The sequence below is a fragment of the Corvus moneduloides genome, chromosome 7 (genome assembly GCF_009650955.1).
Source record: "Corvus moneduloides isolate bCorMon1 chromosome 7, bCorMon1.pri, whole genome shotgun sequence".
NCBI classification, from domain to species: Eukaryota; Metazoa; Chordata; class Aves; order Passeriformes; family Corvidae; genus Corvus; species Corvus moneduloides.
This window is the reverse complement of record NC_045482.1, coordinates 12,708,348-12,728,443: the sequence shown is the minus strand read 5'-3', so window position 1 is coordinate 12,728,443 and position 20,096 is coordinate 12,708,348. Positions and strand designations below refer to the sequence as shown.

The 20,096-nt window shown below is 41.2% G+C and overlaps 1 protein-coding gene across 6 annotated transcripts in view; it reads right to left on the bottom strand.

The window, feature by feature from the left end:
• The window catches only part of PLEKHM3 (pleckstrin homology domain containing M3), an 88,763-nt gene that overhangs the window by 34,784 nt on the left and 33,883 nt on the right, over positions 1–20,096 (bottom strand). For all 6 annotated transcript variants that reach the window (XM_032114481.1, XM_032114477.1, XM_032114482.1 and 3 more), the window contains 2 exons: positions 16,663–16,856; positions 5,523–5,586 (listed from right to left, as the gene is read on the bottom strand). In XM_032114481.1, the coding sequence (XP_031970372.1) occupies positions 5,523–5,586; positions 16,663–16,856 (258 nt within the window). The remainder of the gene's footprint in view (positions 1–5,522; positions 5,587–16,662; positions 16,857–20,096) is intronic.

The window sequence follows — 20,096 nt, the reverse complement described above, 5'->3', positions numbered from 1 at the left end:
GCAGCTATGACACAGATGTAGTGCCTGGCATTTTGCTGCCCTTGTTGAGCACAGTCAATTCCCACAGAACTGTGAAGAACAAATCTTCAGTCATCTCAGCACAGGCAGGCCTGCCCAAAACCTAATTCTCCTTCCCATTTGCCACCTCCTGCCCCTCAAGCAGAAAAAGGGCTTGCCTAAAATTAAAAGGATCTGCTGGTACAGCTACATGGGTAAACCACTTTGGTAAATAAAAGTTTAAGATGATACAGCTTATATTGGATCACTGAATGAAACAAATGACAGCAACAGACTTTCTCACTGATATAACTGAGTTTGCACTAATGCTTTCACAGGCACAGCTATATCCACTAAGAGCACAGGGGTGTTTGTGATGTACCTAACTCAGTAATGCTTCTAGAACTAGAGGAAGCCTGAAGTATCTTAGCCAAACCCCATTTTTTCAATCAATACAGCCACATGCATAGGCATGTGGGTTAGATGCTACATTGCATCCCTTTAATGCATGAATAAAAAGGAACTGCTGGGCAGAGACACCACCACTGATGGGCTGGGAATTCATCAGGCTGCATGTTACAGATCTATACTAAGCATTTATCAGCAACTGGTAACTGAGGACCGAGTTATCAGAAAAGAAGCTTTCCTTCTGAAAAAAACAGCAAGTAAAAGGCAAAAGAAGTCCACATCTTGCATTCTTTGCTATTGTTGGGACTGATGAAACAACTTGTCTAAATCAACCTACAGCTTTGCATACATAAAAAAGAATAGAAAAAGCATCTCCAATCTCCTCCTTCACTTCTGTCTAGGAGGTGAAATGAAAGTACAGCGTGGGTTAAAAGCCTAGAGAAGTGAAGGATACCTAATGATTTCTTTGCTCTTCTCAGGCTTTCTAATCCTGATCTAACAATGTATTAGGCTCAAATTAGGTAGAACTTTTGTTTCATTGAAGTTCATTTTTATTCCCCGTGTCTCTTTTAGGGAGCCTTATATGTGGAAAAGCTTGACCACAAACATTAAGATTTCCCAGGGAGGAATGCTTCTGTGAGACCAACAGTCCACCAAGCCTAAAATGCTACCAGGGGCTGTAGTCAGTGTTGTATGTAATCAGTGTTAGAAATGTCAGAGGAAGATGAAATCATTGATCTGTCTGTCAATAGGGGAGACATCTTCCTAATCCCTTCAGTATAGTATGTCTAGTCTGAAATCTTTTAATCCTTTTATTTTAGGTACTGTAACTGTGGATATTCCCATTATGGATACTTAATCCTCTCAAAGATTATACACTTCTGGCCTCAGTGACATTATTGTGGCATTAAGTTCCTCATATGCACTGTGTTCTGCAAAGAAGCATTTCCATTAAGGATTTTTATGCATCCCTCATACTCACTGTATGATCTGTGCCATATTATTGTGACAAAAGTGCTCTCCTGTTCATCCTTTCTCTGCACTGTTCTTCACATTATTCATAGGTTCATCTACAGGTAGTCAGGAAAGTTGATCTGAAGTCAATAATGTTTTAATTAAATTTCAACAGATTAGTTTATCTACAATGTTAAAATGGATGAATTATACTACATTAAATCCCTGTATGGACATACACATTCAGAATGAAAATGGCCTTAATACAATTTATGTCACTTTGCTTCCAAAGTAAATGGAGATAAACCAAATGAAAGCCACTTATATTTTGAATAACAGTATTTACACAGTGATTCAATGTAATTCAACTCATCTTTTAAAATTCCCATATTTTGTCACTTCATTATTTTTCCCTGAATGCTCCTGTGTAAACAAGTCTTCAAATTACCATCTTTTTAAACCTCCCATCTTGCTCACAATTTCCATCCTTGACATTCAGTAATTATTGCCCTTAGGTGGATCCTTCTCATTTTACTGTATCTTTTAAAGTTGGTATAACCAGGATGAAATAATTGCCGTGATTAAGAGAGATTCTACAGTAAAGACCATCACAGAATCACAGAATGGGTAAGGCCAAAAGGGACCATAGTGGGTCATCTGGTCCAACCTCCCTGCTCAAGCAGGATTATCCCAGATCATGTGGCACAGAACTGTGTCCAGGCAGCTCTTGAATATCTCCAGACAGGGAAAACTCCACAACCTCTGGGCAACTGGTTCCCATGCATGGTCACTGCACACTAAGAAGTAAATAAGTTCTTCCTCATGGTTTGGTGGAACTTCCTGTACATCACTGCAATAATCTTTGTACACTTGTGTATCTTGCTATTTAACATAAAAAAGAGGCAAGACACTAATTAACTCTCTGTGGATGAACCATCTGAATTTGGAAATCACCACAATAGCCCTTTCTAGACTTTTACTTCAAAAGCTCACATGTTATGTAGTGTAAGTAGCAAGAATTACTTTTCATAAGAAATACAAGACTCTTGTCTGAGTCAGCTTTGGTCCAAACCAATGTTTAACAGTGTAAAAACTGTCAGTTTCAACAAAAGCAGCCCCATAATCACATCTGTAAAATCTGAATGGATAGTATTTAACTCCTGTTGCATGAACTCTGTCCATACACACACAAAAGCACTGATAATTGCATTAGTACTGTCAGCAGAGAACAGAGTTCACACCTCCAGCAGGGTTAAGATGAAACTACCCTGGACTGTAACGGCACATCATGGTCTATAAGACTAATCCATTCTTCCAGTGCACTATATCTGCTAAAACCAGCAAATTCAGGAGTGAATATTTGCTTCCTAACAAGCGGAGATCTCCCTCTTGAAAGCTTTAATTGACTGGAATAGCCCTGGATAAACTGCCTAACAGAGATGCAGAGGGTTATCGGTGATGCAGGGCAGATGACACAAGCAGGGGTTGGAAAGAAAAGCAAGTGTAGCCAATAAGGCAGAACAGGTAAACTGTGCTGTTTGTGCCTGTTAAATCCCACTTGGTGTTTCTGCCTATTCTATCTGAACACACCTAATCAGTTATCTCATCTGCTGACACCTCCAATGACACCAGGATTCTAAGAACATGTACCCTACGGGAATGCCCACAGATAGACATTTGAAAATTTTAATGTAGTCCCTGGGGCCTTGGTCTGCAGTGAAACCTTCTGGAGTACACGTATGCATTTGTGTGCACATACAAACAAAGACTGTCACTTGCTGCCTCTTTGCCTCACATCTGCACTACAAGCATTTGTTAATGACCCAAGTACTAGCAAATACCACTGCCTCGCCAGAATTTGGGAAATTTCCAAAGTTAGCACCATTTTGTTCCATTTTTTTTTTCTCTGCTTTTAACCTCACAGTTAAAGTCTTCCCCACTAGAACCCAATCCGAATGGATCCAAGCAACAACCATTCCCAGACCACCAGACACCTCAAGTATATACTCTGCTAGATTCATAATATCTAGGCCCTGTTAAGCTTGGAAAGAGATTTCTATTGGATTTCATCTTAGAATAGTATTATAAGCTGCTTCATCTACTGGCAAACAGGCATTTCAACCTTTTTGCAACTAAGAACAGACCCTCAAACACCATTTCTGAAACTCAGCTGCTTGGTAGGAAACAACCAAGTTTTCTGGGATCTTTAAAGGGAATTTGGCCAGGAAACAAATCAGAATTGAGCTGAGACTAACCAGGGTAAAGGTTGCTTATATCTGCAGATTACCCCTCTCTGCTTTTCTAATTCACTCACCATGCCTTATCTTTCCATTAATCTTTAATAAACCTTTTAGTTAATTCCCCAAACACATGCAATCTACATGACAGCAGGATACAGTGCAAAAGCAGTCCATGGATATGAGGAAATAGGCAGCAGAGGAATCAAATGAGGGAAAACTTTCAGGATTAAAACTACCCAAACTGCAGGTCAGTGCAAAATGATGAGCAACTGGGAGAAAGCAGCAATAAAGGGGAAAGCAGACAGGAGGGAGGGGCTGTTAAGGGTATTAGTATTTATCTGACCATTGGATTCATTTTCTCAATGGGGCCTTCCTGTCTTTTCAACTCTGGATCCACTTTGACAAAAACAGGCAATCTGATTTCAAACTTGGGAGCCTCTGAAATGTGGAAACCCCTCTCTATGCTGACAACAAGGATATAGCTAGATTAAAAGGTAAATGCAATTTAACCCACCCCAGCAGAAACTGTAATCAAATTATATTGCCTCTAAATATGATAAGTTTGGGACTGGGGCCCTCAGGGAAAGAGAAGGTGTCTTGCAAACACAAACACAAAGAAACATGTTAAAGGAGACTGCCAAATCAATGCATGAATTATGATTTCTACCCTCCTTCTCTCCCCCCCAGGGTGCTTGATAAGCTGCTGATTGCTTCTAAAATATCTACTACCAATGCTAGGAACTGATTAAGCAGCTTACAAAGCACTGGGGGCTAAGAGACAGGCCCACCAGGGAGACTGCAGCTCTGGAGTTAAGTAGCTTGCTTTTTCATGGCTTGATTATTAAAGATGAGATAGCAGAACATGCTGAAAAGATGTTGAAACAGTTTTAGACCTCAGGCAACTGGCCTTTTTATTTTATATATGGAATAATTTCTACCCTGTGACTTCACCAGCCAACAAAAACCATGTTTCCCGTTGTTCTGTGGTCTCCAGCTCTGAGGGGCATCTGAGCTACCTCAACTTAATGTGTCAACTGAACATCCAGAACTGACTATGCTACCCATATCCTGCAAAAAAGGCACCACTAGAAAAGGGACACATAGGTGGAAGAAGCTTAAAACACTGTTTTACACGCCACTGCCAACAGTATTAGTGTGAACACAGAGGTGCCCAGGTCAGCTAGCACATCTCATCTCATTTCTTCTTCCACTGTGCATCTGCAGCACATTCACCTTCGATTCCCTATCCTCTCTTTTCAGCTCTTTTTTCCAAATTCTTGTTTTCTAATCTGTTACATAATAAAATTCTGCTGTTCAGGTAAATGCACTGCAAGGTGCTTGCTTAGTTGAATCAGTATCAATGCAAAGACAAATTCTGCTGGCACATTACCTCTTCCATGGTCACATCTGTCATAGTAACACTGCACAGCTCAGCTTTGTGTAGCAGGCTTGCTGACATTTTGGGGGGCGGGGGTTAGGTTTTTTCCCCCTCTCTTGTGGCAATGCTCAGCAGACTTTGTAAATAATCATATTGCACTAGGGACTTTACAAACTTTAAAATTCCTGAATAACTACTCTTTCAAGCAAAGAAATAAATATTACTTGTCACCTGTAGGCTGAGACTTTATTGAGAATTTATCGAGCAGATGAAAAATTTTCACAGCAAAGTTCTTTGTGCAGACTACCGTTTTCTTTCACAGTCTCCTTCCATCCCCATTTGAACACTGATGCTCTAGGCTTTCTCTCTCTCATCCCTAACCGATGCCCCTGCTAACCCATTTTTATACTAAACTACAAACCACAGAGCCAATTTGGAAGTACAGCTATTTATGCTCTGAATAGCTAGAAGGGAAATGTACAATTAGCACTGAAGATGAGACAAGGCTTCATGTGTAACAGGTAGAATTAACTGAAGACACTTACCTGCTGAAGGTCTGCCAGGGAATAAAGATGGATTTGCTGAAGAAGATACTCTCTGGGAAAGATCCTGAAAAGAGAAAAATAGAAGTGTGTTACACCTTTTTGACAGGGAAACTCCAAAGTTTCCTCTCCCCACCAAATAACAGAGGAACAGTGATAGAGAGAGAGAAACTGGAATTATATCACTCTCTAAGCACCAGCTGTTTTTACAGCTTTCTGCATGGACCCAACAGTCCCACAATAGGAATGAATTCTGTGTCAGCGTCATTTTCCAATTGTCAGGTCATATACTGAGACATTAACAGCTGTTGAAAGCTCTTCCTGACCACAGATTATGTTTCTTTGAACAATTAATGTAGTAATAAGAACAAATAACTCAAACTACACATTAGAAGTATTTCTTGTGGTTTTGAGTACAAGATTCCTGGTCTGCTACAAAGCTGTAACACAGTTTCAGATGTGATTTACAGTTTTGTAACTGAAATAACTATACTGAGAAAAAGGTCATGCAGATACTGTTCTTCCATCACAGAGCAATATCAATTCCCCTTTGCATACAGAAATGTATGTATTGGTATAGACTCTAAACTGACTTACTTAAGAAAGCAGTATTTACCTTACATAAGCCAAGGTTTCAGGCAAGACCATTGCTTATGTACTGACAGACCTGATAAGTAAAGCTAAATTACAGGACACTGAACCGAGAAGAGATGCCCTAATTAGAGCGATTGGCAGTAAAATGCAAAACTGGGTTAATATAACATCACAGAGGAAAAAAGGACATTGGAAAGTTAAGTGGATATTAGCTAAAAAAGTTTAAGAAAACCTATGTATTTGCTATAAAGATGTCAGGAATAGAAAAAGTACATCTATCTTTGTGTGCACACACAGAGAAACAACAATCTGGCTGGCTTTATTTTCCATCCACACAGAACAAATACACCATCCCACTCAGGTATCCTGGGAAGTGGAGAGTCACATTACTCTTGCAAAAAAGAAACCAAGTATCTTAAGAAGTGAAATTATTTCCCCACTACACGTTCTTTTTCAGAGTAGAAATTGTATATTCAGTTCCTATATCTCAATCACATAGTTTTAAGGCAGTACAGAAACAAGGCTCTTTATATTATTAAATGCATGAACAAAGGTCTGGCAAAGACTGGTTTGTAATGGTAGAGCTGAATGGCAGTGAACAGAAAGACCACTGCAAACGTTCAAAAACACCCCAAAGATAGCAAAAGGCCAGTATGAACTTACATGATCTTGATACGAGACTGTAGAGAAAGCACACAGTAGCTCAAACGAGATTTTAGGAGCTGCAACAACATAACCAGCTAAATCACAGATCGATAGAACAAGACTACCAAATGCAATCTTGCCACAGAATACTGAATCTAAGAAATAATGAAAATACCTCCTGGTACTCCATTAGTTGTCTTAAAGAACAACCTTATATTGATAGTTTTCAAAGCTGTATGTACTGAAGGGACTAGGACTTCTCACTGCTGCTACAGTACAAAGTCTCATCATTCCTTTTGTAATTTTGAAAAAAAATTAAGATTTATTGGGGTGGGAGGAGAAGAATTTTGCAAGCAAGGCACTGACAACTGCACGACACCCATCTTATAGCACTCTTCTGGAGCTGGACTGTGCCATTGCTCCTTCTTACTCACCAAGCATATCCACCCTACCCACCCAATGCTCAGCTGCAATCTCACTAGGACACTGCCATTCTCCCTTTCAGCTCTGTAGGCTATACTATTGCTCCTTTTAGAGGGGTCTGTGTTTCAGTGGCTCTGCTGCATCACACTTTCATAATACATTTGGCACAATGTCAAAGACCACTGAAAAACAGTCAAAATCCAGACATCAGACAACATATGACAGTGGAATTGCTCATTTGCACATAGCAGACTCATTAAAAGCTAAGGAGTCAACTCTGAACAGTATTTTGAAGCATTAGTATTTTTTCAGCTCAGATAGAATTGCTTTCATTAAAATTTACCCATCATTCTCCCCTGATCACACAGGCAGGCACTAAACAGCTTTGTCAAGAATTGTATCATTTGCTGATGCCCTTACAGCACTGCTAAGGAAAACAATTAGCTAATGCAAGATTTCCTTTTTCAGGAAATAGCCTGAATAGTCCATAATGCAAAAACTGTCAACAGCTAGTATTGATGACTAACATCACATTCCCCTGCCTTCAAGGATGGCCTTTTATTTCCCTGTTTCCTGCAAGTTCTAACTCCTAGTAAAAAGTGTGCAGATGAAAAGCAAACTCATGATCAACCAAATTCCTTTGTTAGGCGAGTCTCAGCCAGCACAGGCCCCGGTAACAAATCTTATCCCTGTACCTGTCCCCTTCTTTAAAACATGCTAATTTGCAGCAATACCTCTGCAGAGCTGGTACCCAATACACCTCCTCCCTTCCAAATCTATTTTCAGGAAAAAAAAAACAGGCATTGTCCTCCCAGTTTTACGTAATCACATACATATACACACATATACTCAGCACTCAAGTGAGGGGAGTGATTATTTCCATTGCTATAGAAACTGAGGCATAAAAAACCCCTCGGTAAGTAAGGCTGGTCCAGCTTCAGATTTGCAGTCCTGCTATTGACTTGAAAAACTGAAATTGGCTCTCTGTGGTAGGCCACAGAGAAACAGCCAAGCAGCCAAAGCTCACAAATGTAACAGCATTTACAAATGTCAGGAACCAACCGGACCAGTCCCTGCGTGATTCCCAACAACTGCAGAAGTGCAAAACACTCCAACACTTGCCCACACCGCCAAAGGTGGAAACCATACATCTCTGGCTCTGAAACCCTGAAATTGCCTAAAAGGAGGCAGCTCAGCCCCCACTCACATAAATGAAGTGCTTTCACTACACCTGCGGTGAGCTGAGCAACTGCTTCAAAAACAGGTCTTGCTGTGTTGCATGTCTGCAATTAAGTTCTCCTCCAGAAAATTTCTGTTAGTCCCATTTGGAAAGAAAACCCAAAGCACAACAGCTACCTGAATGTAACTGGTGAAGCACCTCCCAAAAATGCGTCTGTTCATTGCCAGTTTTTGTCAGCCTCTAGTGGATGGGGAACAAGAGTGTAACAGGCATCAAAAAGCTAAACTCAAACACATTTAAAAAAAAAAATTCTTCACAAAATGCAAGCAAATCAGCTGGGGCAGGAAATCCATACAGAGCAAGTACTCCAGCAAGCAAGAAAATGTCCGATGGCCAGTTTCCAACAGTTTGCTTGCCTGCACAGGTTCTCTGAGCCTAATGAGGTCATGGCTTACATGAAGTTCTTTTCTGTAGGAGGCACACAGGACTAATTCAGAGCTTCTTGCTTCCCACCACAGAGACTTCCTCTCACATAACTAGTAGGAAAGCAGTGTCTATGCCATCTCTGTCTCTCTGTCATCTGCAACTGAAATTGTTCAAAGGAAACCAAAGTCAGTAGAGAACAGCAGGCGAGGTGGGGCTCACACCAATACCACACCATGGCATTAGCATCCAGACAAAGTATTACAAGGCATCAAGATCAACCTAAAATCACACTCATGTCCAAAAAATCTCACAGAGATCCAGAGCAGGCTAAGATAACTACACTTAGGAACACTTCACTAGAAAATATGTATTTAGTTTCTGCATGAGGTTGCACCAGGAGCTTTGAGCATGCCTGGATTAATATAAGGCCTTCATCAAAAAAGAGCAAAACATCAGCTTGAATTTTACTTTTCTCTTAATATAATAGTCCTTTATAAACACCAAATGGGAAATCTCTGATTAATCATTTTAAAGCAAAATAAAAGATGTCACTTTTCTAAATCTTTTGATTGATGTGCTACAACTAACTCGATTTTTTTTTTTTAAGTTGGTCAATTAAAAGCATTTAATAAACAGTGGCCTTTCAGTCAAATCTTAACACAGAAAAGAAACTGGAGTGAACTAGACAGAGGTCAAACACAAGATGTTAAGACTCATCACAATAAAAACTCAAACCTCTGCAGCTTCAGAATGTGACCTGTGACCCTTGAGAGGCAAATATTATCAAGTGCACGTCCCACTAAAAGCACCTCCTAAGCTTTCACAGTTTGGAAACTGCCAGACCAGTTTCACCATTGATGAGTCACAGGACTGCTGTGCTGAAAACCTGGCTACCAGTCAGGGTTTAGCCTGCAATGAAGAAACCACGTTCAATGCTAACCAGCCTCTAGCTTTGCCACTTACTGTGAACAATGAAATCCAAAGTCCTATTGGTTAAAGGTCTCTAAATTGCTTTATTATTATGTCCTAGATATAAACACAATCAATGCAAGCAGAAAAGAAACACACCATCCAAGACTTTTGATCCAACTAAAAGAAAGAAGTGAGCATTCTCAGTTTTTCATTATTATTGTTTTCTGCTTGATACTTTGTAATCTGAATAAAATCAGGCAAGACAGAAATTTCATCTGTTCCTTCTTGGATGATCTTATCAGGTAAGTATTTGCACAAACAAAGGTTATCTTTTAGTGTCCTCCTGCAAACAGAACCACTGATAAGACTTTGCTTTTTGCATTTGGATAAAGTGTGTAATCATGGCGCTTTGTTAGCACTAAGTAATTGCTCTGCATTTAAAGCCTGTTTATCACCAGAGTAGGTAATTTTTCTTCAATGGGTTAAACACCCTGACAGCTCTGCTAAAGCTACAACCAATTAATCTGCCTATGCCTGACACTACAACCAAAGTACAAACGTGATAAGCAGGGGGAACTCTTCTTTTTACAGTGCAATCAAAAGAAATCAAGTTAGCTGGCAAGTGGGCACAACCAAGTCTCCTTTACACCAAAAAGCCTCCTAAAACCTAGTATGTGAGGGGGGAGGGGAGAGGAAGCTGGCACCACGATTTCATGTGCTAGCCAGGAGTGTCTCGTCTGACCAGGCTGAGAAGTGTATGACTGAGCTGTGACTCACAGGGGACGCAGATGCCCCAGTCCAGCACAGCGCTGCATTCAGCCTCCTCTCCACCCCTCCGCAGGAAGCTGCTACACCCACAGCTGGCACAGCACCAGGGTACCAAGTCCACTTCCTCCTCCAGCCCAGTTCATACCCTGGCACTGCAACTTACACCTTTGGAGCTACTGCACCACACTGCAAACTAAAGCAGCTGAAGGCCAGCACATGCTGATTATCGCTGTTCCCGTGGTTATTTGGCCCTGAACAAGGGGCAAGAGCCCTCTTTAGTCCTGTCCCTGCAGCCATGAACCAGCACCAGCTGCAGCCACGTGTGGAGCAGACTGGCAGGGCCTGCGTGCACTCTGATCTCACTGAGCAGCTCCAATTTTTCAGTTACTATTGGGTTCTAAAAGTACAGAGGGCTACCAGTGAACTGCTAGTTATCCCAAATATACGTGGCAAGGTAAATAACATCTCTTGCTGGATTTTCTCTTGCAATTCATTTGATATGGACATTGTCAATTTAAGGTAGAGAACAGCATCAGAGGTGAGGGGGAAAGGTAGGATTTTTTTCCAGTGTTGCTTATTCTCATAGTTTTGTTCAGGCTTTTGATTTTGTATTTCCTTGGAAATCTTAGCTCCTGGAAGTCTGCTGGGAGAGAAGAATCCAAACTTTCCAGCCAACAAAAGTTATTCAGAAAAGTAGGGCCTTGGGAAACGTAGTGATTTTTAAAGTCAAAAGGTAAAAATAAATTAACGAATTTAAACCAAACCAAAACACTACATATTCATTTAATTCTTGTGGGATTATACCCAATTAATTTTTTTTCTAATTCCATGGTTTTATGCAAAAAAGCATTTGTGAATCATTTCACATTTGTGAGGTATGAACACGTCTGGTTATGTTCTGGGAACAGTCACTCCCACATATCTTCAGCCCACACTAAGTGCTAGATTTATTACCCAGCGTGTCCAGGTAAGGTATTATTTCATGTTGTTATGAAATTCCCCACGAGCATCCCTATGTTAAAACAGTTACTCTTATCATCCATCAGCAATCCTGAACCAGTTTATAAACTTCCTACTAAAATGCAGTACACCAGCTCTCTCTTCTGTGGTTCCTTGAGCAAGGTCACAGTAACATTGTGAAAGACAAGAATTACTACAGATCTAACTCATTAATCAAGTACCACTGCTACTAAAAGTAGAATGAGAACTAGAGACACAGTTTCATTTTGAAATCAAAATAGTTTAGATCCCCCAATTAACTTGAAATTAAGAACAAGAATAAGGAAATGGTCTTTGCTTTTGTCAGGCACTCTTGAACCCTTGCACTTTGCTGCTGAAGTTCTGATATAAAAACACAGGGATAAAAATGGCACAAGTCATATTTAACATGGTGTCCACATCTAACAGGAACTTGTTTTTAAATCATTATGTTTTCTTTAAAGCAAACTGGTCTGAAAAGGTGAATGAAAACTACCACTGTGAAAGAGATGTAATGTGACTCATCTCTTGGACAAGGAGATACGTGTGTGACCCCTAGACCGGAAAACGCTAACGTGAACTGAAAGACCCACCTGTCCTCTGGAAGATTTATCGTGGAAAGTTCTGGCATGTTCCTCAGCTGGATGCTTACCATGGTAGAACACTAGCTTGTGCTTTTGACCTTCTCTCGACATGAACAGACAGCAGCGCTGCCTCCACCCTGGCTGCTCTGGCACACGTCTCATTGCTTCAGCTGTTTGTTAGCTCTAGCTGAAATGAAAGCTTAAATCCCACCTTAACACCATCCCCTCAGTTTTAGCCAAACACTTCTTAAGATGCTAATTTGCAAAGATCCTGCATGCAAGGTTACTTCTTCCAAAGGAGAGAAAAGCTGAAGCTAAGAGGTGGAGATAGTCTGTTTGTATGAGCTCCATCAACAGGCAACTTTACTGCAGCTAGTGCAATGACTACAGGCATGCAGGATTTAAATAAAACAAATTGTTTGTGCGCACTTCTCTGCATTTACTTTCTCACATTTCCTCACTCTGGGTTGGTGTTTGTTCTTAACACTGGTTCCTCTCAGGATATGTAGGTATTCTCTTTGAATGAGTTTCTGTCTCAACCTCTTTCCAAACACCCATGCAACAAATTTTCTTCTTCTGTTGGTCTTGCCATTATCTCAGAGCCCTGAAACCACACCCTCCTGTTTCTTCCGTGCTCAAACTTTCTTTCTGCAGTTTACTGCTTTCAGAATCTGTATCTTTGTTCTCCAGCTTTGGAATTTTTCACTCCCCAAATGGCCCAACCATTGCAAAGAAAATAGAGAGAACCGTCTGGAGATGACTTAATGACCTCCTATTGTCCTCGGTTTGAAAGATGACATAGCCCCAGCTTCACATACATGAGGTATTTGGAGGTATAGTGATTGCATAAGATTAATCAGGATTCCCGCGATGTGTTTAGACAGGTTCCCCAATTGCCACACAAATATTTTATAAGTAATTTACTCCTGTGTCAGAAGTGATATGTCTAAGGCCTCACTGTAGGAAGTGACAGGACTCTATTGTTCAGCATAACTGAATTTGGGCTTGTTTCACCTTGTGCTGACAGACCAGCAGGCTCAGCCAGGACCACATGTCTGCAGCACTGGAGGTGAACCTTTCAGCTCCTGCTGCCATACAGGGAGACCAAACTAGAGCCTGATAAGTGATGTATCCAGCACTGGAGTTTTGCTAGGGTAAAACTAATGTATTGCTGTTCTGGAGCTGATAGAAAAATGGTCTCAGACAGAGATGAGTAACAAGAGGGAAATTTCTCCATATAGTTTCTCACCACCATTCAGATTTACTTACAGAACAAGGGCACTGCAACAAGCACTAACGCATAAGGGAATGTGCTGCAAAACATTTACCTTGTGTCACTGCCATCTGTCTAAAGTACCTGGGCTAGCAGCACCTGAACTGGAAGTTTAGATGTACAGCTGAGAGAGCACAGAGCCCAGAGGGCTCCCCAGATGAAGCTCCAAGGTTGACCTGGGTTACCCCACCCTACAGTAGATATGCAGGCACCTGAAGACTACCCAAAAAATCATACACAGCTCCTTCACCTTCAGAATCTTCAATCATGACAAGAACAAAGCACACCCAGAACAGAACTTGCATCATTCAGCATGGTGTCATAGAATACCCTCATTATTTAATGGACTCAGAGATTCTCACTGTTTGCTTCTCAGCCATCAATTTTATTGACTCCATCTTGGTTTGTCTGTGCCATTCATTCACCATCTGCAGGCAATGGAGGGATCTGTACAGCTCCACTTGTACTAATCCTGTGCTGGCTCTAGGTTTCAGTCCTGTATGCCTCTGCCTGAACAGCATCCACACGAGCAAGGCAACCAAAACAAGCAAGAACTTGTTCAGTAAAGAGATTTGAGGCAAATGATGTGTTGCAATACTGAGGTGACAGTTACAGCAAACTAGGCATAACAACATCCCTTGTAAAACAGGGAGCTCAGCAACAGGCTGGGAGTCTCATCTGGCTAATATCAGAGGAACACTGCTGATACATGCCAGTGGAGGGCCTTATTTGACCTCCCAGCCGAGTCCATGTTCCTTATTTTTTTCCGCCCTACAAATATAAAAGCTTAGAATCCAGTGGAGCAATAGGTGAGAATAAATCACTATAACTGACAAAGACCATTTTTATTGTGAGCCTTCTAGCTACTTTAAGGATTTCTTCTGTCTTCTCCCTTCTTCCTTCCTTTTTTTCTTCCTTTCTTTCTACTTAGTCACTTGCTTCTTCAAAGTTCACAATGCGATTGCAGTCCTGAGTTCCCTGCTAGATGCCAAGTTTCGAAGTTCTCAAAGTACCTATCTAGGCACACCAAACGTTATAAATAACATTTCCACATTTAAGCTAACTGGATCCTGAGCTAACCTGGTTTATAGCCATCTGGAATTCTTCAGAAAAAGTGACTATAAGCACTGTAAACAGTTTTGTCTTCACAGAGGACACCAAGAGTTTCCAGCTTCATTCCCATCTTCATTTTGCAATCTGGGTTGAAGAGCAAGGTATAGATTTAAAGTAGATGATAATGCAAATAGTATTAATAAAAGAAACCTCGGAGTGATCTGCTTTTCCCTAATAAGGCAGGCTCTATCAGTGTTCCAGAGGCAGCAAGGTGCCAATACAATTAATCAGTCTGTTTTTAGTTCTCTGTAGACAGCAATATTAACAGTTTGTTTCAGTCTGTTTATATGGGTCTGACAGGTCTTCAAGATGCTGTGTTCACTCTCTCATGATTAATGGTTATTCACATACTGAGGTGAAGACCAAGCAGAAAAAGAATGTTTTTAGAGCAGGACAGATAACTGGATTCTCTCTCCCAGTCTTTCAATTTTAATTAGGAAACAGTACTAAATTTAGGAATGCCATCTCACCATATTGTTTGAACTCCTCCCTTTCTTGCAACTCATCCCTGTGATGAGCCAAAGGAAAATTTAAATCACATATTTTGTTTACTTTTCAGCTGTGCTCTATAAAGTCATTACATTTATAGTGAACGTCTGCACACCGGGATACTAGATGAAGGCAGCAAAGCCCTCGGGAGCATTTTGAGCAAGGAATAAGCCCTTATGGGAAAAGAACTTTTCCTTCTTCTCATCTCTGCAAACTTCTTAGGGGACATCTGAGGGAATAACTGAGCATCAAAGTCACCTCAACAGAGACTTCACAAACCAAGAAGCAGCTGGACTCTGAGGTGTGTACTGTACATTCCTTCAGTGGCTTTTGCACTTGTAGCAAGTCCTGCTGAACTGGAGATGCCTCCCTAGTACAAAACCAAACCCTTCTTGGGCTGGGGTCCTTCTCTCCACCACACAGCTTTAACTGGAGACAGTGTGAAGAAATTCTTAGATAAGAAAAGGGAGCATTTGGAGCATTGTTTCCCAGTTACTCCTTCTGCCATTTTGGGTGTTTCATTTTGACACAGGGACATTTCCTCTCTCCTCTCTGCTCCAAGAAAAGAACATGCTCACATTCCTGTGCTAATTTTTGTCCATTCTCTGTTCTGTCTATTTCCTCAGCACTTGTCATCTCTCCATTTTGGAGGTAGATTTTGGGTTGCTCCTCCTTTGTCCTGGTTTCTTCATTAACTCTTAATTTCCTGAGATTGCTGCCTTATTTGAACCTCCTCCTCCTGGCTTTCCCTTTTTTTTCCTCTAGTCAATTGATTGCTATGGTTAGGCCTCCTTTGAACTCTCTTCTTTTACTGTCTCACCCAAGTCCATTCAGTTCCTTGCTTCCTTCTATTTTAATAAGAGAATTCGTTTCTTCAATATTAATCAGAAAGCATCATTTCCTTTCTGCTATTTCTTCTGAACAACCTTCAAAAATCTTATTTTCCTTTTAGTTTTACCAAAGAGGATGGCATAGAAAAACAGCTCTGCAAGAAAACACCATCCTCTAGAATAAAGAAGCAACCATCCTAATTTTTAAAATGCTGTAAGCCGCCCTAGCAAATAATAAGATTTGAGCAGTAACACACAAACACATATTGCCAACTCACAGTGCGTCTGACGCAAGAACTCAGCAATGTTCTCCAAGGATACCTTGTTGTATCCTTCTCCTACTTGTTCTAGATGGCTCATCAAAGCAGTGACATAGGTTATGTACCAAACAGCAGACCAGCTCCGGCTGAGCAAGAGACCAGCATAAATCATATGTTGGCTCACGTGCCAGGGGACTACATCTGGCCTTTGCCTCTGGCTGAGGTCATATCACAGAGGAGGGCAGAAGTGCTGGAGAGGTGGTTGATTCTGCCCCTCTCATGCTTTGCCACACTGTGAGGTGTTTCAAAGGTCCCAGCAGTGGTTATCTCACTGTGATGCCATGGCAGGGGGTATGAGGTAGCACATTTGACTGAAAATACACACAGCCAGAAAGCCTGAGGAGGAGTAAAAGATGCTCACCACAATGTGTGACCCCCCCAGGGCTTACAGCTGTCAAGAACAACTTCAGACGTTCAGACTCGATAAAATAATTTTCTTTGGCAGAAGATAACCCAGCTGCCCAGGGAAGTCAGCTACAAGCACGTCATCTTTCTAAATGGGTAATGCCTTCAGAACCAGAGTGTGAGGAAAAACAAAACAGGCAGTAGGAGAAGCAACACAGCAGGCAAGCTCCATCCTTGTGCTGTAGGTTGGCTGTGGTTCTTACCTTCTCCGCAGATCTTCAGCCACTGCTGCTCTGCAGCTGAACAAGTAGGCTCGCAGAGATTTTAGCTGCTGTCTCAGGCGGACAACAGTTGCCAGAGGTTCAACATGCTTGTACAACATGGGGTTTTCCTGCTGGATATCAATTAATGGCTCCTCATAAACATATTCCAGGAACTCTTTGGCTTGCTTTGATACCTAAAAAATAAAGCAGTTTAGTTAGACTTTTCTCCCAACTCTTTTTAAGCAGATCTCCTCCTCTGTGATTCTATGCATCTGAAAACTTAACTCTGTTACCAATTACAAATGGAGACAGAGTTGAGAGAGATCCAACTCTCTCTGCTTATAGACAAGTCAAACTTCATCAAGCCCTTCAAAACTGCATGGCTACTTACTTACCCAAAGTACAATGATATCTGCAATCACATATGCTTTTGCTGCAGAGTAACATAGCTTACTAGATTTTTTTAAGTCTAAAATCTGAATAACCAGTTTCTTTCTGTTTGTTCACTGCTTTCTTTTTGGCAAAAAGCAAGTTGTTGTGCTTTTTAAAATACAGATAGATAAAATCAAATCTTATTGGTATTACTCCTAAAGTTCCACCTGCAAGAAGTTTTTCATTATAGTGCCCTGTTTTATCTCCACCTGCAAAAAGCTACTGTAATCTTGATAAATGAATGGGATTCTTGTTCCATTAGAAAAGATACTCCTGTTCCTTAAGTGAAAAGGCCAAATTCCCTCTCATTCCTGATTTCTTCATTTTATCACAGCTGGAAAAGAGAAGATGGGATTACATGAAATGAGCTGCAAATCACCTGCTACAGAAATACCATTGGTTCCACGATTCAATTAGTCCTCCTGGATCTCTAAGTCAATGTTTACACTGAGACAAGGGAGGGATGAGTTAGGCTAACAAAAGTAGAAAGGGCACACACACACCACAGCCTCTTGAGATTTAGGAAGCTATTTCCCTTCTGGTGCTGTAGGTAAGAACAATACACATCCTTATAAATAGCACCACTTCCAAAACCAGCACGACTAACTAGCTACTGACAGGGTAAGCTAGCCTCAGATGTAGCCTTTTCACAATAAATAATAAAAATCTAAGAGATAATGCCAAGGCCGGCCTTCCCACCAATAACTACACAGATAACAAGATGCGCAATTTTAAATACAGGAGACCGCAACTCCACAGGTTTCCTAGGCCCTGAAGCTGTATTAAATATCCCACCTATTTATATTAAACACCACACTATTTTATTTTTTTTTTTAATATCAGGCATGTATAAGGAACTGTGCCATCTGAGTGGAATCAGAGGTAACATAGCAACACAAGCACCTCAGATTTTTGTAGAACAAAATTCTATGAACTCCAAACTTATCAAGTTTTTTAACACCAGCAATGTTGATATTTTATTATGCTTACTGAAGTGCATTAAAAACTGCAGTTAAACAACCTGCTTTTACAATCATTAACCATCTGACTGCATTATCTCAGCAATCCCCTGACAACTTCCATATCTACAGTAATTATTAGTCCTCTTCCACCAATTAGCAAATTAAGGCATGTATTCCATGATTCCCTAGGAGGTGTGTGAATGCTTGGCACAGTGACCAGCTCCTCCCACCAGGAGGACCAGGTGCTCAGTGCTGTCTTTCTATCTCCTTGCTTTAAGCCTCTGTTGAAGTGATGGGCTCCTCATCCACCTGCCCTACTGTCTTGGGAACTGGAGGGTGGTTCATGTCCAAACACTACACTCACACCTGTGCACACCTGCACCCTGTGTTGGGCATCTCTCCTGAGGCATTAAGAGCACAGAGACAAAGAGATGCCACAGCTGAGGTCCCCTGAGTGACTCTGCCATAGGTGTGCACTATGGTGACCAAGTATTACTGTGCAGCACTGGTGCTGCATGGTCTGAATGCAGCCTTTGAGGAGAGAGGAGCAAAGCACACCTTTCCCTCTCCTTGCCAATAAAATGCACCCATGGAGTGCTGATTGTAGGAAAAGTAGCTTTGCCCAGCATCACTGACTGACAGATAGGTGTCAGTCCACTCTGCATGGCTGACACGGGCACACGCATCTTTTAAAACATTAACTAACATTGCCAAACAGCAATGTTACAAGAGGTTGAAACACAGTCTTAAAATGGGAAGGGTCAGGCAGTCACAGTAATTCAGTATTTTAGTATACATCCTAGCATACCCACAGTCCCCCATCTTTACCTGGGCAGTAAAACAATCCTTTTAAATCAGTGAGGACGAGTGAGAAGATGCAAAGCGCAACAGGGTTTTAGCTTTAAATGTCATACAAGGATGGATGCTAACATTTCCAGACCTTTCCTTTCTAGAGCCTGCAAACTTATAGTTCAAAATTCAATTTACCAGAAGTCAGCTTCTCTTGAAACCTTCTGGCATAGGGAATTCATTTCCTACTGTGCCTGTCTGGCATTTTGTGCAGGGTGAAAGCCACCTGAACCAAATGGCAATACTTAGTGGGCTTTGTGTGCAAACAGGGAAAACACTTGGCCTAAGCAAAAGGCAGAAAGGGTGTTCACAAGACTGCCTCTTTTCTTTTCCCTTCACACAAACACATAAAAAACACAAATATGAAAACAGTAGGAGACACAGGCAAAAAAGTGAACCTGGGGACTGAGCTGCTGCTTTGGTTCTGACAGAAGAAATATGTCTAAATGCCAAGTCCTTTCAAAGAGCTTCTACTGCAGCCAAGAGGATTTCTCTTTTCCTACCCATGTGCTACTAGATGTTAAGTACATTTTTGTTTTTCAAGACCCTGGGTATGGGAAGAGACAGCTCTAGAGATGTTTATTGTTTCTGTTTTTCATGACCTGTCATGATAAAAGCAGACAAGAACCTCTCAATTTCCAAACTTACTTAATTGATGTAAGAGCTTATTCTATAGCTGCTGCTCAAATGTTGAGCTCATGAAACATAAAAAGAGAAACATGCCCAGTTACACTATAAAAGCTCATGACCTACAGTACCTTTTGGTGCTTGCTTTGCCAGAAACAGATAGGACAGACCCCAGAAACTGTGGAGGTGAGGAATAGGCGGCTGTGGAAAGGAGCACAGGTTTGCAAACCCCTTCATTCAATTTTGTTTCCAATTTGGTGGATCGACAGACACATTTCAGACTGTGTAAAACAAAGAAGCTTTTGAATCCTGGAGCCCTCATACAGTTCTGACCATCAAATGTGGTATGTGCTTATTTCCTGCAGGATCTCTTTGGGGTGTGCAGCCAGAAGCAGCCAGGAGTGCAGCCAGGAGCATGTGCCCCTCTGCAGAAGCTCCACTTTAAGGCAGTGCTGTGCTACCTACAAGGGTTTATCTTCATTTTGGGATGCTGCTGCACAGCTTTGCGTGGACACACTGGCCAGTTATGGGAGGGGAAATGCTGACAAATTAAGTGATTTTCCT